The 27,098-nt window shown below is 46.5% G+C and overlaps 5 protein-coding genes across 11 annotated transcripts; 3 read left to right on the top strand and 2 right to left on the bottom strand.

Moving 5' to 3' along the window:
* Window positions 1–1,459: 1,459 nt before the first annotated feature.
* On the top strand, window positions 1,460–3,335 carry mad2l1bp (MAD2L1 binding protein). Its single transcript, XM_088933713.1, has 3 exons — window positions 1,460–1,712; window positions 2,330–2,592; window positions 2,748–3,335. Exons 1-3 carry the CDS (start codon window positions 1,460–1,462, stop codon window positions 3,264–3,266), a joined length of 1,035 nt encoding a protein of 344 aa, XP_088789839.1. The 3' UTR covers window positions 3,267–3,335.
* A 292-nt stretch (window positions 3,336–3,627) lies between these two features.
* Window positions 3,628–10,781, bottom strand: ephx5 (epoxide hydrolase 5). 2 transcript variants are annotated; one of them, XM_088933708.1, is made up of 9 exons: window positions 10,616–10,781; window positions 8,374–8,593; window positions 7,342–7,522; window positions 6,954–7,166; window positions 6,641–6,770; window positions 5,822–6,036; window positions 5,100–5,208; window positions 4,636–4,761; window positions 3,628–4,205 (listed from the first exon to the last, which is right to left on the bottom strand). In XM_088933708.1, the coding sequence occupies exons 1-9, from the start codon at window positions 10,636–10,638 to the stop codon at window positions 4,136–4,138; spliced, it is 1,287 nt and encodes a 428-aa protein (XP_088789834.1). In that variant the 5' UTR covers window positions 10,639–10,781; the 3' UTR covers window positions 3,628–4,135. The 2 variants fall into 2 exon arrangements, with proteins under 2 accessions (XP_088789834.1, XP_088789835.1); XM_088933709.1 differs by lacking the exons at window positions 8,374–8,593; window positions 10,616–10,781 and adding an exon at window positions 7,675–7,837.
* A 152-nt stretch (window positions 10,782–10,933) lies between these two features.
* LOC148819835 (cystatin-like) lies at window positions 10,934–18,183 on the bottom strand. 6 transcript variants are annotated; one of them, XM_088933721.1, is made up of 5 exons: window positions 14,100–14,207; window positions 13,131–13,166; window positions 12,628–12,911; window positions 12,021–12,140; window positions 10,934–11,417 (listed from the first exon to the last, which is right to left on the bottom strand). In XM_088933721.1, the coding sequence occupies exons 3-5, from the start codon at window positions 12,817–12,819 to the stop codon at window positions 11,334–11,336; spliced, it is 396 nt and encodes a 131-aa protein (XP_088789847.1). In that variant the 5' UTR covers window positions 12,820–12,911; window positions 13,131–13,166; window positions 14,100–14,207; the 3' UTR covers window positions 10,934–11,333. The 6 variants fall into 6 exon arrangements, with proteins under 6 accessions (XP_088789847.1, XP_088789844.1, XP_088789848.1 ...); XM_088933718.1 differs by having other exon boundaries at window positions 12,628–12,853; window positions 14,100–14,197; XM_088933722.1 differs by lacking the exons at window positions 13,131–13,166; window positions 14,100–14,207 and adding an exon at window positions 18,112–18,183.
* LOC148819834 (cystatin-like) lies at window positions 18,029–20,898 on the top strand. The gene is made up of 3 exons (XM_088933727.1): window positions 18,029–18,520; window positions 19,640–19,756; window positions 20,578–20,898. The coding sequence occupies exons 1-3, from the start codon at window positions 18,302–18,304 to the stop codon at window positions 20,656–20,658; spliced, it is 417 nt and encodes a 138-aa protein (XP_088789853.1). The 5' UTR covers window positions 18,029–18,301; the 3' UTR covers window positions 20,659–20,898.
* A 2,801-nt stretch (window positions 20,899–23,699) lies between these two features.
* Window positions 23,700–26,224, top strand: LOC148819833 (cystatin-like). The gene is made up of 3 exons (XM_088933728.1): window positions 23,700–23,968; window positions 24,249–24,365; window positions 25,895–26,224. Exons 1-3 carry the CDS (start codon window positions 23,750–23,752, stop codon window positions 25,973–25,975), a joined length of 417 nt encoding a protein of 138 aa, XP_088789854.1. The 5' UTR covers window positions 23,700–23,749; the 3' UTR covers window positions 25,976–26,224.
* The last annotated feature ends 874 nt before the right edge of the window (window positions 26,225–27,098 follow it).

Here is a 27,098-nt window from a genome sequence, read left to right as displayed (position 1 = left end):
CATTCCTTTGAGTTCAGGAATGTATGTGGTTACTTTATTCTGGACTGATTCCAGAGCAACAATATCATTTTCATAACACACAGACAACAGTTGTATACAACATGCTAAATGAGGTCTTTCTGGTACATTGTACAATTTCAACAAAAAAGCCCTTGATAAAAATTAATTTTGTCTTAAGGTGTGTTCTGTATCTTAGTAAGATCACTTTATTAGCCATATACAATTTCTTGCATTAGGAATTCGTCTTTTCACCTGCCCCAGCTTGCTCTCCATGAGACACAGACAGGGAGAGAAGCTTGGGGTCAGAGCGCAGGGTCAGCCATTGTACAGCGCCCCTGGAGCAGCTGGTGTTAAGGGCCTTTCTCAGGGGCCCAATGGAGTAGGATTCCTCTGCCAGCCACGGGACTTAAACCAGCAACCTTCCAGCCACAGGCACAGATCCTGAGGCACAGAGCCACTGCTCCGCCCTGTACATTTGCTGCAGTAAGTGTCTTAACACTGAGGATATCCATAAGCATAACTGGTAATATTAAGATTTACTCTTCTGCTCTCTATGTCTGCATGACAATTGTGGAGTCCTGATGACTAGTGAAGACAGTGAAAACGTTGACAGTGTGCGCCCAGAGACGCTGTGTATTAAAGTTGGGCAGTCTCAGACAGTGAAAGACTGCTGCCGCCTTGTGGTCAGGCGTGAGATAGACCTGAAGACCAGCGGCATGACATATTCGTGAAAGATAAGAATGATGAGGTCCACAGCGGCTCGTCGATAGTAGCTCAGCCCGGTTTCCAGCGAGTTAAGCGGACGAGAGAGCACGTAACTCCCCTCCGTGTAGGAATTATCCCTCAACTTATTATTACACAACTGGGTGAACTGGAGCAAATGGGGTACAGTATCTCACTTAAGGCAATCGAGGCAGCGCCTGCAGCAGGGACTCGGACCCGCAACCTGCCGTGTTCAAACCCAATAGGGGTATAATAGGTTATACCGCTCCCTTATTCAAGATTCAAGAAGAGCGAGCAGAAAATAAAACAATCTTAATAATATAGCTGCACGCCGCGGTGACCAGGCGTCAAGAGTGTTTTTTACGTTTCACCTTTAAGCGGCATCCGGGGCTATGGCACTTTTTGACAGAGGGTTATGAGATCTTATTTGTGTGCCAGAGTAATTAAGGAAGTGTACTGTACTGTCTAGGCGGCGTCCGACTTGGCTTCTACGTGTGCCTCAGCAGCTGGACTGCCGCTGGTGCAGCTGCGCAGACTGTAGGGCTCGGCAGTCCGTCTGACGTACAGGAAGTGACGCGTTTTTAAAAACCTGAAAGAGATTTAAAAAATAACAATACAAAACCAAATCAAGTACACGATTAAAATTAAGATCGCACGGCACGGCCGCGGCTGAGTTTTGCGCTGGGGCTGTGAAGAGCCCCGTGCTGTCAGACCCCACTTCCTGCGGGCTCCCGTGATGCCGCAGCCGCGGCGGCGGATTCAAACCGAGCCGGGGCTGAGGCTGAGGATGGCGGAGCAGCGGCGGCCGGGCAGCCCGGTGACGGTGTACCGGGACCCGGAGCCCCTGGACCAGAGGATGGCGGTGCTGGACATCGGTGCGGCGGTTAGGTCGGAAAACACAGACGCCTCCTTGCCTGGCAAGACGGGAGCGGGCGGCCGCGGCGAGGAGGAGAAGGAGAACCGGCTTCCCGGGCCGGGTCAGGCCGCAGGTACGCTCGGCTGTGCCGCCCCGGCTGGACAGGGGCCTCCGCTGGCCCAGACACCTCGCGTGTCCTGTATCAGGAATAGGAATCCAGCTAGATTAATAGTAATCATTTAATTGGGTTAAGAAGTTCATTTCCGAAAGAACTACATAAGCATATTAAATATTTTACTACTTTAAACATGTTTGTGGTTTGTGTGGGCATTCAGTATACAGACCTACGTTTTTTTGTACTGTAGCCTAGACGGCTGTACTTTCGAGATTAAATTTAAGTCATTAAAACGCTCCTGACAGTTTGGTCTAGGCGTCACTGCTTGCCAGCACTAGAGAAAAGGTGGGTGTTGTTGTCCGACTGCCCGATGTTTCACACGTGGGAGCTCTTTAGGATGAATAATTAACAGCTTTTCAGACCTGGGTGAGCCGAAGCCCCCAGGTGTGTATTTCCAGCACAAATCAAGTTCTGGTTGAGCCGATCTGGAATGGTCTTCCAGGTTAGTGTGGGTTACTGAGCTCCAGTGTTTCACAACAGTGTAGGACTGTCCAGTGTTGTTTTCCTCCTCTGTGTATGTGGTGTAGAAAAAGAAATCCCTGACAGGAGGATTTTCCGCTGTGATTTCCTTTCAGTTTTAGTGGAAGTCGACACTGCGACTGGGGGGTCAGCCGGCTGCCCTTGGCGTGTGGACGCCCCTGCTGCAGGCTCTGGGCCCCGCACGCCGGCAGAGGACGGCCGTGTGTGCGTGGTGTTCCGCGGTGCCGTCGCCCACGCCAGCTGCTGCAGGTTCGCCTGCGAGCTGCTCAAGTTCGTGCTGTACGAGCGCCAGCAGCTGCCCGCGCCCTACGACCAGCTCCTGCTGCTGCAGGAGGCGACAGCGCCGGCGGGCCGCCAGGTGAGCTGGGCACCCACACTCCTGCGGGCACGGACACGGACACGCGGGCCTGGCTCGTTATCGGGACTCCGGGCGGTGCACGGAGCAAGAGTACGGACGCAGTTCGCTCCCCCAGGAAGCGCCGCTCCGGTCTGACCTCTGCCCTTCCTCCGCAGGGCGCCCTCCGCAGGCCCATGAAGACGGGCGGCCTGGATGGCCGGCGCTGTCAGCAGACGCTGCGGGAGCTGAAGGAGGTGCTGCAGAACCTGGAGGTGCTGTTCTCCCTCACCCTGGTGCCCCGCGTGCTGCTGCTCCTGGGGGGCAACGTCATGGCGCCCAAGGAGCTGTTCGAGATTGATCTGGAGGCGCTGGTCCTGGGCGAGGAGGCCGGCAGCCTGGGCACGGCCTCGTGCCTGCGCCAGCTCTTCCACACCCTCTTCGTGGCGGACGTCCTGTTCAAGCCGCAGCCCAGGAGCCTGGTGGCCACCACCGTCATGGCGCTGGGCCACCGGGAGTGCGGCGTGGGCTGGTTCCGGCCCAGGCAGGACTACACGGTGCCCACCAGGGCAAAGAGGCAGGTGATCGCCCTGTCCTCCGACACGCACCCCCCCGCCCCCGCCCAGGGCGAACAGCAGGACTGGGAGGATTATATCTGGTTCCAGGCGCCTGTGGTCATCAAGGGGTTTTGCAAATGAAAGACAATGGGGTGAGAGGCAGACGAGATACACGTTACACTAAGCGACGTGGCAAAATAAAGTTGGGCATGAGTCAGCATGGGACTGTGGGGGTTATCAACACAGGGAGAAAGCCCCCCTTTCCTGCTTTAAGAAATTTACCTCTGCGGAGCCTCCTCATGGTCAGTGCGGGAGGCCATCGGTGCTGTTTTTTTAACTTGTAAGTTGTGTTGCTGGTTTTCGTTGTGTGGATGTCTTTCAATTCTAATGTAAATTCGTTTAAAGTATTAAAGTTTTAAAGAGTGCAGCACAGGAAGTGAGATTTTCCTTCCCTAATGATGTGGAAATTCATTGCAGGTTATAGCACCAGCCGCCAGTTTCATTGCTGTTGGAAGTTTTTTATTGTGGAGAAGGAGTAGACCTGATGGTTTTTCCATGGGCCTTCTCTAAAGTTTGGATTAAATCTGCTGTAAAGTGCCTTTCTGAAGAGCTGCAGTTTAGTGTGTTGTCAGATTGTGTTAAACTCTTAATCTAAACATCATGTCACCTTTCACAATTAGTGCTAATTTAGAATCCCCTTCAGCAGCATCACAAGCCCATTGTGGAGAACCCAGTCTATCAGGTTTAGATGCCTCATACAATCTCATTGATCTGAACTAACGAAGCCAATAATTGGTCGATAAGTAACTGAGATCTCAAAATCAGAACATGCAGCAGTGCTCCAGGACCAGGCCAGCAGGATCCTCTTCTTAATTTTTTTCCATTTTCTCCACTTTCTTTGCGAACTCGCGGAAGTCGTCGGTAAGCAGCTGCGGCTCCTCGAAGGCGGCGAAGTGCCCCCCCCGGGGCATGTAGGAGTAGGAGACGATGTTCTTGTAGCGCCACCTTGCTCAGGACCGCGGGCAGTGCAGGAGCTCGTGGGGAAAGGCCGCCAGGCCGGTGGGGACGTACACGCCCACCCTGCCAAAACACGCAGGCCAGGGGCGGTGTTAAAACAGGCCTTGATTTAAGCATCAGACCCACTGCTGTCTCCCCAGCACTGCAGCTTCCTGCTAGAGCTGTTCCACACCTGTTTAACCCAGACCAGCACTTTAAGACCGCCGTGGCCGGGAGCCCTGCTGAACATCTGGACAGAGGCAGAAGTCAGACATGACCCACTAGTCTGCCTCAACCTGCCTCTTCCTCTGCCCAGTGAGGCCCTGCCTGGAGCCCGCACAGCGCCAACAGGAGAGGGAAGTAACAGCTTCCCTGTGCTGTTATGAAGATTTTGAAGTTGCATCCTCCAAGCATGTTGTATCTAATTGGGACCCAAAGGGAGAGGAGGCCAGAAACTGAAAGGAGTAATCCTGTAAGGAACCCCTGTTCAGGGTGTCCAGAAAAGTGATCTCACCTGGCGTCCACCCTCTTGTGAATGTTCTCCTTCAGGTTCTCTTTGTAAAAGCGCATCGAAGGCACAATGGAGCCTGTGGTCCAATACAACATGACGTTCGTCAAGAGATCATCGAGGGAAAACTTCCTGGAAGAAAAGGCAGATCTCATGTGAACAAACCACCCCGTGTCCTGCTGCTGTCCCCCCTGGGTCACACAGCTCTTGAAACTCGTTCCCAAGCAGAGGCGAGTCCCGGAGCAACTGCAGTACTTCCAGTGCTGGATTACACCTGCTGCACACAGCACTGGTCCCCAAGGCCTTAGCTCTACCAGTTCCGTGCTCTTAGCATTTTGAAAACAAATTATTAAAATGTTAAAATATACATTAATTTCATAGTCTATGCAGAGAGAGGATTAGTTCAAAGGTCAGCATTTTATTTATTCCAGTCCCTGGAGGGGATTTTGGGAGCAGCAAGATGTTCTTACCTCTCCAGACCCCCGTCTTCCAGGCCTCTGTGCTGGAAGTCCGTCCAGGTGGAGAACTTCTCCAGGATGTAGGCAGCCAGGCCCACAGGGGAGTCGTTCAGCCCACAGCCTGCAGGGGGAGACATAGCCCCTCTGAGCTCTGGTGAGCAGCAGACCAGCTGCGTTTCAGAGCCCAGTGTTCTCCCAGATCATTTTCATCCCAGTTTAACATTAACTGGGCTAATAGCGGCTGACTGCTCACGTTCTTCATTTCCAGATTTTTAATTCCTATTTTCATTTACATTTTTATACAGCAGACGTGAGGCCTTTTCTAATTCAGTTAATCAAAGTAAGATATAAAACAGGTGTTTTGATGTAGTGAAAAGTTTTGGATTTGTCTTTTCCTGAATATGGGTTTTACCCGTTTATTCATAGTCCTACTGCTATGTGTTCTCATACAGTAGGTGCTCAGAGTTGTCTATTGTCTACAAACAAGTTTTTTTAAATAATCAAATTAAGCACTTGCATTTTAACCATGTGTGAAAACCCTCACAGTTCCATCCACACCACTGATCATAAAGAAGCAGTGCAATCAGAGCTATCTCCCCCTTACACATAAATTGACACGACATACTTTACAATACAGCTCTGTAGCTCATCTGCAGAAGAAACTGCAGTCAGAGGTTCACCCAGCAGTTGGCCTCCCGGTTTGAGTGGCTCCAGCTGTGCGCTGCTACACTCGCCTGCGCTGTCCGGCTTGGTGGCCTGGATGTGCAGGTACCCTGACTCCCTCAGGATCTCGTACACGTTCCTCTCCATGTAGGGGAAGAGCCGCCTGACGTCCTCTCGGGTGAGCCCCACCAGGAATGGCAGGTAGGGCCCCACCAGCAGGGAAAGGAGCATCCCTAGCCCCCCCTGCGTCACCGAGAACATGTTGAGGTGGAGCCCCTTCACACACCTGGGGGAACACGCAGAGCATCTCCTGACCTGATTTGCTCACCTTCCAACTTCCTGATCTCCTGACCTCATCTCCTCACCTTCCGTCTTACTGATCTCCTGACCTCCTCATCCCATCACCTTCTGTCTTCCTGATCTCCTGACCTCATCTCCTCACCTTCCGTCTTACTGATCTCCTGACCTCCTCATCCCATCACCTTCCGTCTTCCTGATCTCCTGAACTCATGATCTCCTGACCTCCTCACCTTCTGATTTCCTGACCTCCTGATCTCACCTTCTGACTTCGTCACATGCTGGCCTCACCAGGATGAACTCAGACTTTAACCACTGAAAAGCCTCATTTCAGAACTCAAGATGCATCTCAAAACTCAAAACCTCTTCCTTGAGACTGATTAAATCAGGGTCCTTGTCTCAGAGTGCCAGACTATCTGCAGGTTTTCTTTCTTTTAAAAATGCTGCATCAAAAGAGCTGGGAGAAGTTGTTAAAATCATCCAGATAGTCCAGCAGCAAGCTGATTTAGCTCATTAGCTGCCAAATTGAAATGAAATTCTGCAGACAGCCTGGCCCTTCAACATGAGGACTGGACACCCTTGGTGCCTCTTACTCAGGCTTCATCTGGGCCATGTTGGTGGTGATCAGGGACCCCCAGTCCCCCCCCTGGAGGTAGAAGTCAGTGAAGCCCAGCCGCTCCATGAGCTTGAGGAAGACCCGGGCTGCAGCCAGCGAGTCAAAGCCTGGAAACAGCAGTGGGGACACAGTGATAGAGACAGGAATACACAAGGCAGACATTTTTATTTTTAAATTGCAGCAATATTCTGGATTCCCAAAATAAATGGATTACTCAGTTTTTTTTACTCTGCTAAAATTGACTCCAGCTTTACAAGAGCAGCTGGCCTCCGTCTCTGCACATCTCTCACCCTGCTTGTGGGGGGCTTCGGAGTAGCCGTAGCCAGGGATGGACGGGCAGATGACCTCGAAGACCAGGCCGTCCCGGGGCTGTGTGAGCAGGGGCAGGACCCTGTAGAACTCGTAGAAGGAGCCTGGCCAGCCGTGGACCAGCATCAGGGGTCGGAGGGTGCAGCCCTGTGGGACTGTGGCTGGGCGCACATGGATGAAGTGCACATCCAGGCCTGAGCGACAAAGAGACTGGCATCACGTCACCTGCTGCACAATGCCCAATGCACACCCTCCGCACACACACACAGTGGAGATTCTCATTGTTGTGAATTTGTTTCATGTACTACAGTTAAAGAGACACTAATAAAACTTCATTTGCCTCAGCAGTATGGCTCACCAGAGTCTTACCTTCGATTCTGGTTTTGAAGTGGGGGTATTTGTTGAGGACTTTTATTTGCTTTTTCCAGTCAAACTGGTTCCTCCAGTAAGAAACCACCTTCTGCAGGTAAGTGAGATTGAAGCCATAATGGAAGCAGCTGTTCTCCAGGGGCACACTGAACCTCATCTGATCAATACGCCTGTGAAGATCCTGACAGAGACACCACAACCAACACATCAGGAATCAGTGGAGGCTGTATATTCTCACTCTCTCCCTCACACACCTCAAGAGGATCCATAATTGTGTTCTTCTTCTTTTACTTTTCAGTGTGGAGTTAATGAAGTCAGTGGGCATTCTCTTACCTCAAGTATTCTAGCTGAAAGCAGGACAGGGCTTATAAATTGCCTGGTGTTGATATGTTTACCACCCCTCAGCTGCATAAAAACTTTTAAAGTGTACAGTTTTTCAACTCCATTCAGTTTCACATACACTTTTTTAATCCTTCACATCCTATCAAGACATAAAAGTCCGGTCAGTTGAAAAATCTCCGTCTGTGTACTCTGAATCTGGGCTTTTGGTCAGGCGGGACTGCAGTGTAATGTCCAAAGGCACCAGACTGCAGAGACCTCAGCTTAGTTCTCCTTTACATGAATAAAAAAAACTGCTTTTATGAGTTTCACCACACATAATAAAATGTTTTTTTCATTGAACTCTTTGATTTGTAACTGAATCATTATTATCTAATTAATCATTCATTATTCTATGAATGTATCTCACTTTATTATCTTTGCAAAATCTATGCACTGTGTGTGGAAAACAATCATTTACCCACCGAACAGCATCAGGATATTCCACGTGGGTGCAGAGACCTGTTAGCAGCCTATACATATTCTGCTGTAACAAAGAAATCTTTGATATTTTCTAAGAACTGAAGCCTTTCTACAGTATTATGGCAATTGCTTCTATTTTTTTCTTCAGTCCATAAAAGTTTAAAGCACAGACTATTACAAAAGTGACCTGGAATGTGGCACCACTCTTGCTGGACGCAAGCCTGGTGTTACCTCGATTTCTGTGTCCGAAGTCGTAATGACGAAAGGCCGAATCTCCTTGTCCTCCACAGCCGGCCTGTCCCCAGCCCCCCACCAGCCCTCCCCCACTGGCAGGGTCCTCGCTCTCCTGCGGCAGGCCAGGTACCCCACCAGCAGCCCCCCGACACCAACCGCCGTGGACGCCGCCAGGAGCCGCAGGCCAGGCGCCTCCAGGGAGCAGGCAAGAGCCTGGCTGCAGGACAGGAGGCACTGCTTTACCCAGAGGGTGGTGGGGGTGTGGAACAAGCTGCCAAGCTATGTTGTTGAAGCAGATATCCTGGCTTCTCTCAAGACACAGCAAGATGAGCTCCTCCAGTCAGGACAGGAGGCACTGCTGTACACAGAGGGGTGTGGGAGTGTGGAACAGCTGCCCAGCCAGCCAGCAGATACCCTGGCTTCAGTCAGGACATAGCTGAATGAGCTCCTGGGATCAATTATCTAATAATTAGCAAAGGGGCAAAATGTTTGTAAACTTTCTTAAAATTCTTGAAAGCTTATTTTTCTAAATTGCACTTCAGGTTGCCATTTTTGTTCTTTGAGTTACTACCATTAGAATTTTTAAGTGACTCAGACAACAAATGCATGGCCATTTGCAGTTTTACTGTGCAAATTAAGGTGATGATAATATTAATATACAGTTTAAGATGAAAAGGGAATGTAAAAAGTGTGTAACTGCAGTACAAATAAGTAAAGAAAACAATAACCTCCTTATGTCACCAGGACATGTGGTTATAAGTAAACAGATGGAAGGATAACGTTCTCTTTTAATTTTAACTTTAATAAAGGCTCTCTGCTGAGAGCTCACACCAGAAGAAGGCTCCACAGCCGAAACGTTGTGTTTTCTTTCTTCTTTTAAACCTATTACTTGTTCCTCTGCAGCCTACGCATGCTGACGCAGCTCCCCACCTGAACTACTACAGCCTACACCTGCTGCGACCCACTATGCCTTCCTCCAAATCTTCTTCTAGATCTCTTCGTCATTCCTTCTCTTCCTCCCTGGGCCACTTGCCCGCTTCTCTCACTAAACCAGCATTCCGTCTCTTCATAGCGATCTGTTCCAAGACCAGGCTTTCTAACCACCTCCTATTCCTTTACAGACGTCGTCGACATAATATCATCCCTAAAGGATTTCGCCTGAAATTTAATACCTTTTCTTTTGACTCTGATACCACCCAGAGTAACACTCAGAGACTTCTAAAACAATTTTCTAGGAAACTAATGCTTTCTACCATTTTCTCCCTCAAAACACAGATTATCCTTTCCAATAACAACAACAAAGAGACTAAGGAATTTCTACGGCAGACAGCTCCACATCATCTTCCCAGCTCACACCTGAAGAAGGCTCCACGGCCGAAACGCTGTGTTTTCTTTCTTTTTTTTCCAGCATGGAATAAACCTGTTACTTGTTCCTTTGCATCCTCGTACGACGTTCAACAAAAATATAGTTGAATGTGATACTACAATTCATCCATCCACCCAGGGCCGGATTTTGGTGTTCATAGGCCCTAGGCACTTTCACTCCGAAATGTACAAGAAGAGGGGTAAACTATTTAAACCACCTGATTGATGGAGGGGAGTCGAGCTACCAATCACTTCGAGACTTCTAGTTTCTAGAACAGCCGCTAGAGAGCGTGTGATTATTGATTTAGAGCACCTAGAGTCGATCACAAGCATGTTGTTTCAGCTCGTTTTTTGTCAGTCACTAATGTTTCCCTCCTTCATAGGCCCTAGGCCCTGTGCCTACAGTGCCCAGTGGGAAATCCAGCTCGGCATCCACCCATTTTCTAACCGCTTCTTCTAACTCAGGGTCGCGGAGGAGCCGGAGCTTATCCCGGCAAGCAACGGGCGCAGGGCAGGGTACAGCTACAATCGGCGCTGTCGCCCGTTTAGAACAAGTAACCGTTCATTTTATACAAATATAGTGCACGAACTGTGATATCTACATGACACAATGACTTCTAACAAGGGCGTTTTCGACAAGTTGTGCAAAATAATTAGTTAATCGTTTCAAAATTAGGAAAACTTTCAGAATAATGAAGGGGAACCTTATTTTAATTCCGTCTTGACCCTACATCGACAGATGTTTAAAGCCACATTGCTGTAATTGAAATAAACAAATATGGTAGAAAAAAAGCGTATAAAATACAATTTGAATATTTTACACACAAATATACAGTGACTTCGGTGCAATTTGTACACTTTTTTTTTTACTCACTAAGCGGCTTCCAGAGATTGCATATCAGGATCCGTAGAGTACAAGAAGACGAAGCACACCTGAAGGACTCGGATGGTAAACCTGAGACAACACTCTGCAGCGCACTGGGCAGTTAATGTCGACGCTTTAAAACACGCGACCTTAGTTCAGAAGTTCAGAAGCTGAAGGCTCGTCACTGCCACCGTGTGGAGAAGTAAGAGTGGAACCGTGTTGCTGTTAACGTACTGATCTCAGTGTTGAGTTAAACTGTCGACTCATTTTTTTAATAATGTAATGAGGACTTTAAGAGACAATAAGAGTAAAACCACTCAAATGAACTTCATCCATAAAACACTTTATTGAAGTATCAGCAGATGAATTGGAGGAATCCTGCAAGATCTAGCAGCTTTTGAAGACAGCGGAATGTTTCAATTGAAATTTGTATTCCCCAATAAAATCTCATTGTGAATATTCAGTGAAAGAAAATGTAAAGTCTAGTTGCATTCCCCACTATAGACTTTGAATAGGAAACATTTACAACATCAATGGCATCTGTAAGGTCATACAGCCATTATAGGTGGTAAGAAAACTGCTCGCTACCTGTGTCAAACACAGATCAAACACTTCAGTGCATTTTTCTGCATGCCCACTCCGTGTCTTGTGCAGGATTATAAAGGCCAGATTTAAAGTGGGACGAGTCCTGGGCTCCACCCTTCCAAACCGTCTGGTGAAGTTCGGTCTATTCCTGGCACTGGTCTTCCAGGAGGTGGCTGGGGACGCTGGAGTTCGGCACGGCCAACACAACAAACCTGCACACCACGGTCTGAAAGGGAACAGAGAGGAACCTCGGATGGCAGGTTCTCCCCAGTAGAAGGAGAAAGCAGCAGCAGTAGTAGTATCGCTGTAGTTGCATCTCTTCTACCCTAACTGAAAGGGATAAACATCAAGACACTTTGAATCAGGCCTTCGAAGGCGGAGGTTTGGAATAGCTTTACTCCAGACACAAAGCTTTAGCTTGGTTTCACCCTTCCTGTGAAAACCACCCAGCGTCCTCAGTGCTCAGATAACACCCTGAGCAAGGCCATTGGCATCGACAGGCTCTCCTAACGCACCACCGCAAATCCTGTTCAGGTGTTACTATCAGACAGGAATAAGAGCCTGTAAATCCTGAATACATACTGAAGGAAGAGATGGATAGAGAACTTTATTAAGTGAGATAGGTTCTACTTTACTTGAAACTGAATTTTCAATGCATTGTATCTTTAATTGGGAAAAATAGCCAATATCCTAGTGGGCACGCTCTATGTATATCTTAAGTTGAAAGCAAGAAAACTGTTGACTCAATACGTAGTCTAGTAGCTTCTGGATTCCGGGTAACTGAACACAGCTGTGGCTGTGACTGTGACTGTATGAGATGTCATCGTACCTTGGCGTCTGCTCCGCTCTGCAGGGCGCAGCCCGATGGGTTCAAGCCCTGCTCGTTCCTGCACACGGTCCTGCCCACTTCTGCTGTCAGGAAGTACTCCACTCGAGATGGAGGAAACATCTGCACCAAGAACACAGACATCTGCTTTAAACCTGCAGCCACACAGGCATGTAGTCTGAATGAGAACCTATTGTAACACAGTAATGCCAGTAATCTTGATCACTGGGAGCAGGGGGTTCATTCAAAGTGAAAGGAACTCCATTGTTACACCAGTGACAGTGTAGAATTTAACACCCTTGACATCTCTCTGTAATATTCCTCAACATCAGCACACATTCCTTACAGACTCCTGGAAACACACCAAAATGGGGCTCCTTCAGGAATTCTGCTGTAAGGACGGGAAAGGGACACTTGTGGATTTTCGGGAGTCGGTAAGGATCTGGGCTTTTTTGCCAAATCTACTGTGATTTGTTTTCTAGCAGAATTGTAGAAGCCGATTTGTTTTCTAGCAGGTCGAGAGTGTGTGAAGGCTTGTTTTCTGCGCTATCAGGAGGCAATCAGGCCTTACCCAGAGGACTGCAGGCCAACTGAGAACAGAACGCTTTACCTCAAAGCTGGCTGACTCGATCCTGACGATTCGGAAGGCGTACTCGTTCTTGGAGAGCTCGTTGTGAACCTGCATGGCATAGTTCGCCGCGCGGCGCGCCCCTGGGTCACTGGTGCTGATGGGCTCCGGCGCGGCGCTCACTGAGAGGGTCGCCACGACAATGGGGAGCAGGAAGCGCAGAAGTCCGCTCATCGTTCCACTGAGGCTGCAGGAACAAGGTGCAGGTCTGCGCAGAGGTCCGCAGTATTTAAGGATGTCTTATCACAGAACAAACTCTTCAGATTCTAATCAAGAGATAGGTAAACATGATCTCAGCACTTTCTAACAATAGGGTGCCACAAAAGCCACTTAATGGCAATTAAAAACACATTACCAGCAAATATTATCTTCGCTTTTTGGAACACATTTCTTTACAATTTTGCAATACTTTATTTGCAGATTGTATCAGACAAGGGGCTTGAAATGGCTTTAATTTGTTTTGTGATGAAATTAACAAATATTACCTCATAATGCAAATCCTTGCAACCTTTTGAAGCATGCTACAGAGGGGAATAGAGAGGAAAGAAGAAAAAGACTATTCACATCTTCTAATGCAGTGGAAAAAAACTCCTGTATCTCTTTCTGTACTTTGCTGTCGCTTGTAGAGAGTAAAGCACAGCTCCCCACAGTATGGTCCTTCAGACCAGTAAGAGCTACTGTCTAAACACTGCCTGGCTACGTTTCTTCTCGAAAAAGAGTCAGTACTGTCTTTTTTGCACTCTGATATTTTAAATCACCACATTACTGTATCTAATTAAAATCTCTGTCCTCCAGACTGACCACAGTGTGACAGGTTCTCATTACAATAGCTAGCTGAGGATTAGACTTTATCTGCTCCATTCAGCACATTAAACAGGAGGTCTGGCAGAAGGAGAAAAAACAAGCACATGTAAAAGGAACACATACTGGTTATCTAAGAAGAGTATTTACATAGATCTTCATTTTTTATCTGGGATATTATCTATGGGAGTCTCATTCTTTGATGTTGCTTATTTATTGTCTTTATTATGATTTTCTTTTCACTAATAATAATGATTCCATTCAAAATATGTTTCTGAAAAGATTTCTTTAACGTAATAGTCCAAGATCGTCAGTCAAGAGTATCTGAGGTACAATCCTTCAGGGTTCAGTCTGTTGCCCTCAGTGACTTTCTGATTGATTACTAGACCGATCAATGTTCTGATTCGGCACACGGCAGCTGGAATTGAGTGTGGGTGGCAGGTCCCTGCAGCTTTCCTAGCCCCAGGCTGGAAACCCCAATGACCAGCAGTTAGGAAACGAGGAGGAAATTAGACAAGATAAGAAAACAGGCAGCAGAAAATCCCTTTTAAAAACACTGCTCCAACCACGGAACAGCACTGATTGCTGCACTGCTCAGGGACTGCATCCTGGAAAGCCATGCAAATGCGAAGAAAACAGTTAAGCCCCCTTACCAGCCATCCTGATGCTTAAAAAACATGGATTCCTGTTAAGTTGACATCTGTAGTGTACATCTATGTCAGCACTTCTGCCAGCTGCTGCACTTCCTGCTAGCAGCACATCCTGCTTCCTGGTCACCTGACACTCCTCTTTCCACACAGGGCCCTTCCCTGAGATGGCCTGCAAAGTTCCTGCTAGGAAACAGGCAGGAATTCAGGCCAGAGCCCTCACTACCTCTGAGACGCTGGATGTTACAAAAATGTCCTGCAGTTATTTCAGCATGGAACTTAAAACATGAAGGGGCACCGATATCAGATTTAATTGAAACATAATACACCTAAACATCACATCGGCATCACATCACTTTCAATAGCTGTTTTTGTCCAATCCCAGGAAGCATTGGGCATAAGGTGGGATACACCCTGGATGGGACTCCAGTCCAATGCAGAGCTCACTCAGGTAAATATGCACACACTCACATCAGGGCCAGTGTTAATTAACCTACCAATTAACCTACCAGCACGTCTTTTGACTGTGGGAGGACAAAAGAGCACCTGCTCTTAGGAGGAAACCCATGTGAACACAGGGAGAATGTGCAAACGTCATGCAGATATAACCCCAGTAACTGAACCCAGGGCCTCAGCTCTGTGAGGCAGCAATACTTACCACTGTGCCACCTTGCCAAATACCATTATTCTAATTATGTTGCCACCACAACATGAACATGCCAAGTTTGAGTTTCTAAAACGTTAATTTCAAACATAGAGAACTGAATGTTTCTTGATTAAATACATTGATCTCCAGAATTTAAGCTGATAAAACAGATAAGGCAGTTATACTTCTGAACTAAACCCAGAGGGAGCAGCTGCTCTCTGCTAAAAAGAGAATGTAGAACATGTACATTTGGATGGAAATAATATTTTGAATAAGACTGGGCTCTCTTGGTCCGAAAAATAATTTCATGGCTGCTTCCCTGCAAGGAATAAACTAATTATGTGGGTTCACCAAGGTCTTAAGAAAGAAACGCTGTTGTAACAGTTTAGCAAATTACATGGTTTGATGTGACTGTCTCACCAGCTCTGCTTGAGAGTGACAACACGGAGCAGAGTACCTGCCTGACATTCCAATCTATTTATTTCTTATGGAAGATAAAGACTCTAAAACCGTCCTGTCTCGATTACAGACTCTGTCTAACACTCAGTCTCAGAGTGCATCATAGTTAAGGCCTGCTGGTAGTCCTCTGCTCTTCACCAGTATATCACTGTCTCTTGCCCAGTACTCTCATTATTTGTGCTTCTGGAGATCCTCTGGTCTGGCTTCTGCTTACTCTATTATTTGCCTGCAGTCTGGGACTTAAAGACACGTCTCGAAGCCCTGCCAGGGGAGAGCAGAGGGAGGCACGTGTGACTGTGGCACTGCATTGCAGCTCAGGCACAGAGATTAGAGATTAAAGAAAGTTTGTACAGCCAGAAGGTCTGATTGATTTTCCAGCTAGTGCCCATGGCTTCAAAAACAGAAATTTCTGTCAGGTGTGGAGCAGTAAGTAGAATGGCTTTAGTACAATGTGACAGAAGCCCCCGATGATGCCTCATCCATTTCAGAAACAAAGCATTTCAGATCCTGCATTTCAAGTTGTTGGTTTTAAAACTTGGAAGAAAGCAAGTGAAAGATGCCAGGAACACTGACCGAAGTGAGACTGCTATCTATCTGCCATTGCTGAAAGGAAGGATAAACTTCAGATTTGTAAAACGAGGAGTGTTGCAAATAAGCTTGACAATCAGGACAAAAACGACTAAGATAAGAACGACTGAGGAAACTTTCTGATTAAGAAACTCTCTAGATTCCTCAATACTGTGGGGGCTCCATGATAGCCACAGTGCTGAGTCATGCAGAAAACTTGACCTAGAGCATAATGGCAACAATCAGTCAATTTTAGACAGCTTTCCTGCATTTCTGCCACCTCCTGTTCACCTCTACTGAAGCTCTGCTGTCTGGGCCAAACCAGACACTATAAAGACACTATTCCAGCAACTGTGACCCCAGGAACAAGGGGACATCAGAAACACAACATGGCTGGCCAGCTTGTTCCATGCTCACACAACCCTTTGAGTAACAAAGTGCCTCCAGCTCGGTTTAAAATGCACTCCTACACAGTTTCCACTATTGCCCTCTGGTTCACTTTTCAGCAGATTCATCTGAAGGGTAAATTAATTACAGGCTAGAAGGCAGCAGCTCACACAACAATGCTTTATGTGAAACTTTAAGACATGACCTAAAAAGAACGTGCCTGCCAAGAAAGAATTGCCAGTACAGGTAAGAAAGATATTACAGGAGAGTGTGGCAGAGAATGGCACAAAACACTCAACCCAACCTGCAGGGCAGCTTGTACTGCACAGCTGCCCCCTGCAGGAGTCCAGCAAGCAGATCCCAGGTGCAGCTCCTGCAGCTGCAAGACTGCATCAGGGACCCTTTCCCTTCCACAGGCTGCTGCTATATTATATTATAATAATAATTCCTTACACTTGTATAGCACGTTTCTGGACACTCCACTCAAAGCGCTTCACAAATAATGGGGACTCTCCTCCACCACCTGGATGATGAGACAGCAGCCAGATAGCGCCAGTCTGCTCCCCACACACCAGCTCTCAGTGAGGAGGAGAGTAGCACTCAGTTAGGATGAAGCCAGTTCAGAGATGGGGATTATTAGGAGGCCATGATTGACAAAGGCCAGCAGAGAAACACCCTGGGATTTTTAAAGACCAACGAGAGTCAGGAGCTTGGTTTCATGTCTCAGTCGAAGAATGGTGCCTTTTTACAGTATAGTGTCCCCATCACTATACTGGGGCATTAGGAGCCACAGACCACCCCCTACTGGCCCCACTATCACCTCTACCAGCAGCAACCTTAGTTTTTCCCAGGAGGTCTCCTTCCAGGTACTGACCAGGCTCACACCTGCTGAGCTCCAGTGGGCTGCCAGCTGTGAGTTGCAGGATGACATGACTGCTGGCTGGTTTTGGAAATCAAAGTCCATGAGCAAAACACAAGAGAATTTTTAAGTCGGTTTGTCAACATTTTTCTCACAGGTAAATCCAAGAGCAAGTTTCAGAAAAGGGATATTAACCGTTGGCTCACATGTGACCATCAGTATCACTCCATCAGCCTGGAGTGGAGCATTAATACCCCAGCGCGGTCCTGATAATATAATAATAATATTGATAATATTTGCTCTGCAGGCTCTGTCTGGAGATCCGGCACAAAGGCCGATTAACCGATTAAGGCCGATCCTGATTATCTGAGTTGGACGACAGAGCCTCAGCGCGCAGAGGAGTCAAGGTCACAGGGCTTAACTGCACACCCTGTCTCCGTGCTCACAGGCCCGCGTGGACTTCGTGGGGTCTGATTCAGATAAGAAGCTCCACAAACATGACAGCACGTTCACAGACAATCTGTGCAGCCGAGCGTATTACAGTACAGCCGTGTGGGGTTTGACCAGACAGTAACTCGAGTGAACTGCAGTGACCTGGGTTTATCCAAGTACAGGACCTGCGCACCATCAAAAAGACACGTTGATGTGAACGTGATCAAAAACAAGTCTGCTTGGTGTCAACTGTCAACAGGTTATCCCTAACTTCCATTCTACAAGCGAAGTTAGGGATAACAATAACATTGTTTAGGTGAAGATTACTGTCATTGTAGCTCCGATAAGTCTGAAATGTCAGTGTTGTATGGCTTTAAAAGATAAATGCCAGTAGTACCAGAGAGATCAGAAGAGACAGATTTAGGCACGTGTTGTTGACAAAGAATACAGACTTTGGACGAACAATCAACACAATCTACAGTTAATAATTCCGTTCCCTATTGGTCTGTACTGTAAATATCTTTATAATCAGAGGGTGACGTATTGTTACGCCCGAGACTATGCGGTAACCAGTGAAACGTAACATTAAGACAAGCAAGTCTGCCGCCCTGTTATTCATCAGAGTACACTGCGCATTACGAAAATTAGAGGTTGAGTTGAATATTTACAGCAGCTGCCGAGTCCCGCCTCCGCTTCCCGGTTCGGTCCGCTGACTCGGAGCTGGAGCCGCCGCTCACGTGCCCGGGAGGGGCAGACCGCTGCTGACGTCAGTGTTTAAAGCCCCCCGCAACCGGGCTGCGCTTGTTTACCCCGCTGAGAGGCTGTAAGAGGAGGCTGTTTGCGCAGAGATCCGCAGAGATGGCGATGTCCTGGAAGACGAGCTGGCCGCTGCTCGCCGTCCTGTGTGCGGCTGCAGTCGTCGGCGCATTAGGGGGCTTAGTCGGAGCCCCCATTCAGGCAGACCTTTCGGAAGATGGGGTGAAGGAGGCCTTGAATTTTGCAGTGGCTGAGTATAACAAAGTCAGTAACGACATGTTCTTCAGCAAGCCTGCCCGTGTCATCGACGTCAAGAAGCAGGTAAGTAACGGACTTTCGCCGGAAAGAAGCTGGGAAACCGGACAGGACCGTTCGGAGGACAGAGCTTATTTTCTCCTCCGGCTCTCCAGTGTTTGCCAAGACTGATCGCCTGCAGGCCTCCAAGGCACTGCAAGAGCATTGACTTATACACGGATTTCCAATTAGATATTAAAATGGTGTTGGTTCCGGAAATGTGTTGTATTTAATTCTTAGTGCCTCTCAGTAGATATTTACTTCTTAATGTTTCTTGTATTTTTTTAATTTGAATGGTCGCAGTAGTGTATCTCTTAAGAGTACTCGCAGTAATACATTAGCGTCATTCATAAGCCGTGTGCAACAAAACGGGTGAATGCAGCGATTTTCAAACATTGTATGGGAAAGAACTGATTTGTGTTGAAATATGGACGCAGGGTCGTTATATTTTCAGTTATTAGTGTTGGGAAACCTGTGGTTTGGCACAGAATCATTACGTCACGGCGTAGACATTGTGTTGAGTGTGTTTGTTCTGCTAGTTGTCCTACGGACATCCGCCTCACAAAAATATGTAACGGGTGTGCCTAAATTATGTTTTATTATACTCGAACAGGCTGGGACAACAGCTTCACACGCGGTTTCTGTTAATCAGGAACATGTGACATGTTTGGAAGCAGAGTTATCAATCATGATGTAAATATTTTCCAGAACCAGAACATGGAACTTATTCAAAATATTTTGTGATTCAATAGCTAATAGAGTCCAACACCCTTGTTAATACCGCTTACTTTCCAAACTAGATTGTGTCCCAGCAGTATGAAAAGATCTTTAATCACTGCTTGTGCAAATTCGTGGTGCTGTTGGCAACAAGTCCCTCCAGGTGCTCTGGACATGTGGAATTCCAGCTGTGCCTACAGCTGCTTTCCATTCCTGTAGCTCCAGAGTGGAGCTCATCCAGGCCAAAGTCCGGACCAGGGGGGCATCATGGCGTGTGACAGGACAGCCCATTTCCCTGAGCAGTAGCTGCAGGCCCCAGGCTGCTGTGCCTCTGGTTACAGCTGTGCGCCTCGAGCTGTGGAACAAGGCCTGGATCTTGCACTGTGCCCGTTAGCAATAAAAGTGTCCGATTTTGTGCGTCTGTTCCAGGTGGTTGCAGGGATGAAGTACATCATTACGGTGGAGATGGGGCGCACGGCCTGCAGGAAGGGGGCAGAGGGGAACGTGGGTGTCTGCGCTATGCAAGACGACACTCAGCCGGCCACGGTAACCACACAGCTCTGCACCTCTAGACTATGAGAGGGGATCATCAGTTTAAATTTAACTTGGCACTTAGGTGGAATGTGATTTTCAAGCACTGGGTACTATTTTGTTGCTATTTCTGTCAGTCAGACTTAATAATTGGAAAACCTTGAAAAAGATCTCCTTAGTCATTAGCAGCTCAGCTGGAAGGAGAAGCAGCTGAAACCTTGCCCTTTCCTTAGGAACAGCACCAGGATGAGTAAGATTAACTTCAACAGCCTTTCCCAAAATCTGCACGCATCTTATAAAGCATTGTGCTGGCAAATCTGCTACAGTTTCCAAAGGAAAAGCTCAAGCTGAGGCACAGACAGCACCTTAGTGTACCACTGTGGTGCCCCTTCCTGGTCATTTAGTATCTTATTTTCTTCCACACCCGACCTGTGGATGGTGCAGTATTTTTGCTGCTCTGAACCCAATGTAAGTTATTTAAAACCCTATTGATTATAGGGGACTTCAACTGCTTTTACTCAAGTTATTGATTATACAGCTATTAAAATAAGTACATAAATATTGTTATAGTCAAAACCATTGCCAGTGTTTTCCAATTTATCGGATTTTGCAATCAAAGGTTTGAAAGCTTTTTCTTTACCATAGATGCTACTTTTTTAAGATGGCAGTCTCCAAACAGATATTGCACAAGGAATTAAAATGCCTTTGATCAAGATACAACCAGAAAGCATGATACACTAATGGCAAAAGTAGATATAGTAACTCACAACATACAGTAGCTGCTGAGGTATTTATTCATAGTATTGTATTCAGAACTTTTCCCCTTTCAATTTCAGACTGAGACATGTACATTTGAGGTGTGGTCCCGCCCCTGGTTGACCGATATCAGGATGGTGAAGAATACTTGCCAGAAGTGAAGACCTGCAGAGCCCTGGCGGACAGTGTCCAGACACATCCACCCTATTAATAACAAGCTTCTGCAGCCAGAGCTAAGAAAGCAAAAACTAACGTCTCTTTCAGGCTTATTAACCAGTGTTATGGAAATATAGTGAGATTTAACTCTTACTAATTCTGTTTATTTTTGAAAGCCAGACTGAATTACATTGTAGTTGAAAGCTATGCAATTTGTTAAAGTGAAATAAACATTTATTAAGGTCTTTTAGGTTTGGGTGTCATTTTTAAGAGGTTTTCCTACATAAGGGATAAGGAATGACTAATTTAACTAATCAGAGAACAAAGTGTTTTCCATCTGGAGTCCAGGTAAATTCAAGGCAAAACAAAAAGAGGATGTATTCTTCTAAAAATGCAAAAGATGTTAAAATGAGCAGGGAGCCACTGGGTCTATTTACTCATTTGGTTGCCAATAGCCTAGTGATCCAAACATCTACTCCAGCTGTTTCATGAAAAAACCCAGGGTATTGGAGCTCAACATCACAGCTTAAAGGTTTTCTGAATCTAGAATTCAAATCGGTGGAAAACTTGAGTTTACTTTCTTGTAAGACATTGTAAAAAGGCAGAAACTTTAGTCCAAATAAAAGTTGAATTCAAACAGGATTCAGAAGAAAGTCAGGTAGTGAGTCTCAGTGGTGGCTGTGCTGAAGCCAGAAACCTCAATTGTTCAAAACAAAAAGTCGCAGCTGGAGACCAAGAGGGAATCACAACAAAGGGAGAAAATGTTTCTTCACTCACACGAGTTGGGAGAGTCTGGAACAGGCTTCCTAGACAGCAGGTTTTTAGAATTTATATTCTTGATTCACTTAGGACCAAACTACCCAATGAGCAGGATGGGTTGAATGGCAGGTGATGGCAAAACCTCTTCATTGTCCGTTTCAGTGTGTGAATTTCTAAGATGCTGAAAGAATGGGTTGGAAAGCTGCTGCTCATGCAAGGATGAGCTTCTCATCTAAAGTGCTGTCGTCACTCCAGTACACTGTGTCTACTTGAGCCCTTCCTGTGCAGCTGGACTCAGGAACTGATGCCCAGCTCTGAAGAGTCTTACCAGGGATTTGCCTGCCGGTGCAGAATGGAGAGCAAGGTTTGTTCTTGACTTTCCATTGTGTGCTGGCAGCCAGGAAAGGCCACAACGATGTATGATGTCTCTTTAAGGGTTAAACTCCAGCTGTTCAAATACTTAAGTTGAAGATTAACAGAGACAATTGAACATGATCAAATGTTCATCATAATTCACGTTCATAAAGAATGCAAATTGAGGCTTGTCAGATGAATGTAAGCCTATTTGTATGCTGTGGTTAGTGATAAGTTCGGATTCCATATGCGGCCTGACACTCAGTCTCAGAGTGCATCATAGTTAAGGCCTGCTGGGAGTCCTCTGCTCTTCACCAGTATATCACTGTCTCTTGCCCAGTACTCTCATTACTTGTGCTTCTGGAGATGCTCTGGTCTGGCTTCTGCTTACTGTTATCTGCCAGTAGACTGGGCTTTAAAGACACGGCTCGAAGCCCTGCCAGGGGAGAGCAAGAGGGAGGGAGGCACGTGTAACTGTGGCACTGCACTGAGATTCAATGTCATGGCTGGGCGGCTTCTTCCAGACTCTCACAACCCTTTGGGTTAAGAAGTGCCCCCTGTTCTCGGTTACAAATGCCATCTTATTGTTTCCCTGTCTGTTCTACTAATATATATTACAGTTACAGAAGTGCAGTCAGTCACAAAAAATGAGCACTAACAAAGTCCTGCTTACATTAAACAAAAACAGTGTGTCAACGTGGTGCTTTGAAACATTACTTTCCGAATGCTCAAAAAAAACCTTAACTGTCCCGGACTGCCATTATCACCTAGTTCCTGCTCCAAGTGAAACAACGTCCAGAATTTAACTTCAGGCTCAAATTTGAAAGCGGTTCTTGTGAAGAGCTGACAGTCACAGCCAGGGGTCAACCTCGAGCCCCACCTGTTCCTTTGCTAAGCCAATGCAACCTGCAGGGCAGCTCTTACTGCAGGAGTCCAGCAAGCAGATCCCCCGTGCAGCTCCTGTAACTGCAGCAGGGACCCTTTCCCTTCCACAGGCTGCTGACCTCTGTGACCGGGGAGATAATCGAAGTCCATGAGCAAAACACAAGAGTATTTTTAAGTCAGTTTGTCAACATTTTTCTCACAGGTAAGTCCAAGAGCAAGTTTCAGAAAAGGGATATTAACCGTTGGCTTACATGTGACCATCAGTATCACTCCATCAGCCTGGAGTGGAGCATTAATACCCCAGCGCGGTTCTGACTAATATTTGCTCTGCAGGCTCTGTCTGGAGATCCGGCACAAAGGCCGATTAACCGGGTTATCTGAGCTGGACGGCAGAGCCTCAGCGCGCAGAGGAGTCAAGGTCACAGGGCTTAACTGCACACCCTGTCTCCGTGCTCACAGGCCTGCGTGGACTTCGTGGGGTCTGATTCAGATAAGAAGCTCCACAAACATGACAGCAATGACAGCACGTTCACAGACTCCAGTCTGTACAGCCTGCTTGGCGTTAACAGATTTTGCTTCTACAAGCACAGTTAGCGATAATAAAATTGTTTAGGTGAAGATTTGTTTGAAATTATCAATGTTCCATTGCTTTAAAACATTAATACCCGTACCAGAGAGATCAGAAAACACAGATTTAGACATGTGATGCTGTCAATTTTGAGTAGAGTATTTGGTTGATTTCTGGAATTAATCAACATGGGAAGCAATGATTTATTATGTGGACTATATTAGCAAATATTTACTTTTATAATTACAGCTGTTGTATCGTGATGCCCAAGGCTTGCGGTATCCAGTGAAACATACTGTTAGGACACACAAGTCTGCAACCATTCATCGGAGTACACTACGCATTACGAAAATTAGAGGCTGAGTAGAACATTTACAGCAGCTACCGAATCCCGCCTCCGGTTCCCGGTTCGGTCCGCTGACTCGGAGCGGGAGCCACCGCTCACGTGCCTGGGAGGGGCAGACCGCTGCTGACGTCAGTGTTTAAAGCCCCCCGCGGAGAGGCTGCGAGAGGAGGCTGTTTGCGCAGAGATGGCGATGTCTTGTAAGATGAGCTGGCTGCTGCTCGCCGTCCTGTGTGCGGCTGCAGTCGTCGCGGATCAATCCCCCAGTGGCGGAGCCCCCGTCAAGGCTGACATTTCGGAAGAAGGGGTACAGAAGGCTTTGAAGTTTGCAGTTGCTGAATATAACAAAGGCAACAACGACGTGTTCTTCAGCAAGCCTGTCCGTGTCATCGACGTCAAGAAGCAGGTAAGTAACGGGCTTTCGGCGGAAAGAAGTTGGGAAACCTGACAGGACCGCTTATTTTCTCCTCCGGCTCTCCAGTGTTTAACAAGACTGATCCCCTGCAGTTTTACAAGGCACTGCAAGAGCACTGACCTATATACAGTACCAGAGATATTAAAATGGTGTTGGTGTCACTGCTTGTGCATATTCCTGACACTGTTGGAATAAGGCCTGGATCTTGCACTGTACTGAATAGCTCTGCTCTGTTAACAATAAAAGCGTCGGATTTTTGCATCTGTTCCAGGTGGTCGAAGGGATGAAGTACATCATTACGGTGGAGATGGGGCGCACGGCTTGCAGGAAGGGGACAGAGGGGAATCTGGAGGTCTGCGCCATCTATAACGATCCTCAGCTTGCCAAGGTAATGAAACACACTGTTGCCACACAGCTCTGCACCTCATGATCATGCATGGCGCTGTGATTGTTTTTCATACCAAAGGATCTATTTTCTAACTACTTATTCCAATTCAGGGTTGCGGGGAACTGGGGTCTATCTAGGCAAGCAAGGGGCACAAGGCAGGGTATACCCTGGACAGGACACCAGCCCATTGCAGGGCAGAAAGTCACAGACATGCACACACTCACACCAGGGCCAATTTTTACAGAAACCAGTTAACCTACCAGTTTCTCTCTGAACTGTGGAAGGAAACCACATGGGGAGAACATGCAGACTCCACACAGATAGCATCTCGGCGCTCCAGAGCTGTGAGGCAGCAATGCTGACCACCGCACCACTGTGCTGGCCTGCTCATCAATTTAAATTTAACTCGGCAAGTGTTTATGTGAAATGTAGTTTTCAAGCCACGTACCCAGTTTTGATTTTGGACAATCAGACTTTTAATAATTGGAAATGATTAAAAAAGATCTTCTCTAACTGTTTAACAATCTCCATAGTCATTAGCAGCTCGGCTGGAAGGAGAAGCAGCTGAAACCTTACCCTTTCCTTGGGAACAGCACCAGGATGAGTAAGATAAACTGCAACAGCCTTTCCCAAGATCTGCAGCATCTTCTAAAGCATTGTGCTGGCAAATCTGCTACAGTTTTCCCAAAGGAAAAGCTCAAGCTGAGACACAGACAGCACCTTAGTGTACCACTGTGGTGCCCCCTCCTGGTCATTTAGTAACATCTTATTTTCTTCCACACCTGACCTGTGGGTGGTGCAGTATTTTAGCTGCTCTGGAGCCAATGCAAGTTATTTAAAACCCTGGTTGTTAGGGGACTTCAAGTGATTTTACTCCATAGTTAATGTTGATGATTATACTGACATTAGAATTACATTCACACATTGTTGATTATAGTGAAAACCATTGGCAGTCTTTTCCAATTTATTGGATTTTGTATTATTAGAATTCTGTTCAAGATACTTTATTCATCCCAGGGTGGCAATTTAACAACACAAAACAAAAACAAAGACAAACCAAAAAAAATTAAGAAAAAGTATACATAGGTATAATGGCAAATGAACCATAAAAGCAATTGACAGTAACACTGTGTAGTATTAGGAAGGTATTAGTACACCCCCCACAGCCCATCTGTGGGGGGGATGGGGTGGGGGGCTCTGTCCAAAAGACATGATTTACAGTCACTGTCTGTGAGCCTGATGGCCTCTGGAGCAAAGCTAAATTTCCTTTTGTTTGTCTTGCACTGTGGACAGCGAAAGCCTTTTCTTTATTGATGCCACTGTTTTAATCTCTGGGCAGTTTTAAAGTCATTAAACAGATATTATACAAATAATTAAAATGTTTTTGCTCAGCCAGAAAGCATGATAACTCCTTTTGCTATTAGTGTAACATATAGCAGCTACTGAGGTATTTATTTAATTCACAGTACTGTTCCAAAAGTATTTCCATGGAGTACTTTCATGTTCATACATCTCTCTTTCAATTTCAGACCAAGAGATGTACATTTGAGGTGTGGTCCCGCCCCTGGTTGTCCGATATGAGGATGGTGAAGAATACTTGCCAGAAGTGAAGATCTGCAGAGCCCTGGCGGACAGTGTCCAGACACATCCACCCTATTATTAACAAGCTTCTGCAGCCAGAGCTAAGAAAGCAAAAACTAACGTCTCTTTCAGGCTTATTAACCAGTGTTACGGAAATATAGTGAGATTTAACTCTTACTAATTCTGTTTATTTTTAAAAGCCTGACTGATTTATATTGGAGTTGAAAGCTATGCAATTTGTGCAACTTGTTAAAGTGAAATAAACATTTATTAAGGTCTTTTAGGTTTGGGTGTCATTTGTAAGAGGTTTTCCTACATAAGGGATAAGGAATGACTAATTTAACTAATCAGAGAACACGCTGTGTTTGCCATCTGGAGTCCAGTTAAATTAAAGGCAAAACAAAAAGAGGATGTATTCTTCTAAAAATGCAAAAGATGTTAAAATGAGCAGGGAGCCACTGGGTTTATTTTACTCATTTGGTTGCCAGCTGTTTCATGAAAAAACTCAGGGAATCTGCTTCAGGAGCTTGGCCCCATTTGGCCTATCGGGAACCTTAGGTAGTTACTAATTGACATGAGAATCTCCCCCATCTGTTTCTTGAAGGAAACCAGGGTATTGGAGCTCAACGTCACAGCTTAAAGGTTTTCTGAATCTAGAATTCAAATCGGTGGAAAACTTGAGTTTACTTTCTTGTAAGACATTGTAAAAAGGCAGAAACTTTAGTCCAGATAAAAGCTGAATTCAAGTAGGATTCAGGAGAAAGTCAGGTAGTGAGTCTCAGTGGTGGCTGTGCTGAAGCTGCAAACCTCAATTGTTCAAAACAAAGAGTCACAGCTGGAAACCAAGAGGAAATGTTCCCTCTAAGCTGTGCACATAGGAAATTGAACTGCACATAAAAATGTGAATTCCAAAAAAAGTATGATAATAATAAAACAAACACGGTCGTCAATTGAAAAATGTTAAATTGACCACATGAAACTGGCTGCGCGAGGCCCACCTTGGCTGTGTACATTATTACTGCTACTCGATCCTCGATATCTCTGCTCTCATAGTCTTGTACCTCCCTGCTCATGCTCGCTCGACACTCAGTCTCTGTGACTGGGCTCATTGAATCGCTGTCTTTTGGATCTCTATGCTTCTATGAGAATGCC

Source organism: Atractosteus spatula, chromosome 15, assembly GCF_055471065.1.
Source record: "Atractosteus spatula isolate fAtrSpa1 chromosome 15, fAtrSpa1.hap1, whole genome shotgun sequence".
Lineage (NCBI taxonomy): Eukaryota > Metazoa > Chordata > Actinopteri > Semionotiformes > Lepisosteidae > Atractosteus > Atractosteus spatula.
This window is presented reverse-complemented; position numbering and strand designations above follow the sequence as displayed.

What these genes read in the sequence shown, in the direction of transcription:
- mad2l1bp (XM_088933713.1), top strand. Translation starts at nt 1,460, where the DNA reads ATGCCGCAGCCGCGGCGGCGGATTCAAACCGAGCCGGGGCTGAGGCTG. An exon ending in CGGGCCGGGTCAGGCCGCAG is followed by an intron (nt 1,713 to 2,329) that starts GTACGCTCGGCT and finishes ATTTCCTTTCAG; the next exon opens with TTTTAGTGGAAGTCGACACT. An exon ending in CAGCGCCGGCGGGCCGCCAG is followed by an intron (nt 2,593 to 2,747) that starts GTGAGCTGGGCA and finishes CTTCCTCCGCAG; the next exon opens with GGCGCCCTCCGCAGGCCCAT.
- ephx5 (XM_088933708.1), bottom strand. Translation starts at nt 10,638, where the DNA reads ATGCAATCTCTGGAAGCCGCTTA. An exon ending in CAATCTCTGGAAGCCGCTTA is followed by an intron (nt 8,594 to 10,615) that starts GTGAGTAAAAAA and finishes CCTGTCCTGCAG; the next exon opens with CCAGGCTCTTGCCTGCTCCC. An exon ending in CGAAGCCCCCCACAAGCAGG is followed by an intron (nt 6,771 to 6,953) that starts GTGAGAGATGTG and finishes TGCTGTTTCCAG; the next exon opens with GCTTTGACTCGCTGGCTGCA.
- LOC148819835 (XM_088933718.1), bottom strand. Translation starts at nt 14,125, where the DNA reads ATGTTTTTTAAGCATCAGGATGGCTG. An exon ending in TTTAAGCATCAGGATGGCTG is followed by an intron (nt 13,167 to 14,099) that starts GTAAGGGGGCTT and finishes TCCCCTCTGTAG; the next exon opens with CATGCTTCAAAAGGTTGCAA. An exon ending in TCGAGTCAGCCAGCTTTGAG is followed by an intron (nt 12,141 to 12,627) that starts GTAAAGCGTTCT and finishes TTCTTGGTGCAG; the next exon opens with ATGTTTCCTCCATCTCGAGT.
- LOC148819834 (XM_088933727.1), top strand. Translation starts at nt 18,302, where the DNA reads ATGGCGATGTCCTGGAAGACGAGCTGGCCGCTGCTCGCCGTCCTGTGT. An exon ending in TCATCGACGTCAAGAAGCAG is followed by an intron (nt 18,521 to 19,639) that starts GTAAGTAACGGA and finishes CGTCTGTTCCAG; the next exon opens with GTGGTTGCAGGGATGAAGTA. An exon ending in ACGACACTCAGCCGGCCACG is followed by an intron (nt 19,757 to 20,577) that starts GTAACCACACAG and finishes TTTCAATTTCAG; the next exon opens with ACTGAGACATGTACATTTGA.
- LOC148819833 (XM_088933728.1), top strand. Translation starts at nt 23,750, where the DNA reads ATGGCGATGTCTTGTAAGATGAGCTGGCTGCTGCTCGCCGTCCTGTGT. An exon ending in TCATCGACGTCAAGAAGCAG is followed by an intron (nt 23,969 to 24,248) that starts GTAAGTAACGGG and finishes CATCTGTTCCAG; the next exon opens with GTGGTCGAAGGGATGAAGTA. An exon ending in ACGATCCTCAGCTTGCCAAG is followed by an intron (nt 24,366 to 25,894) that starts GTAATGAAACAC and finishes TTTCAATTTCAG; the next exon opens with ACCAAGAGATGTACATTTGA.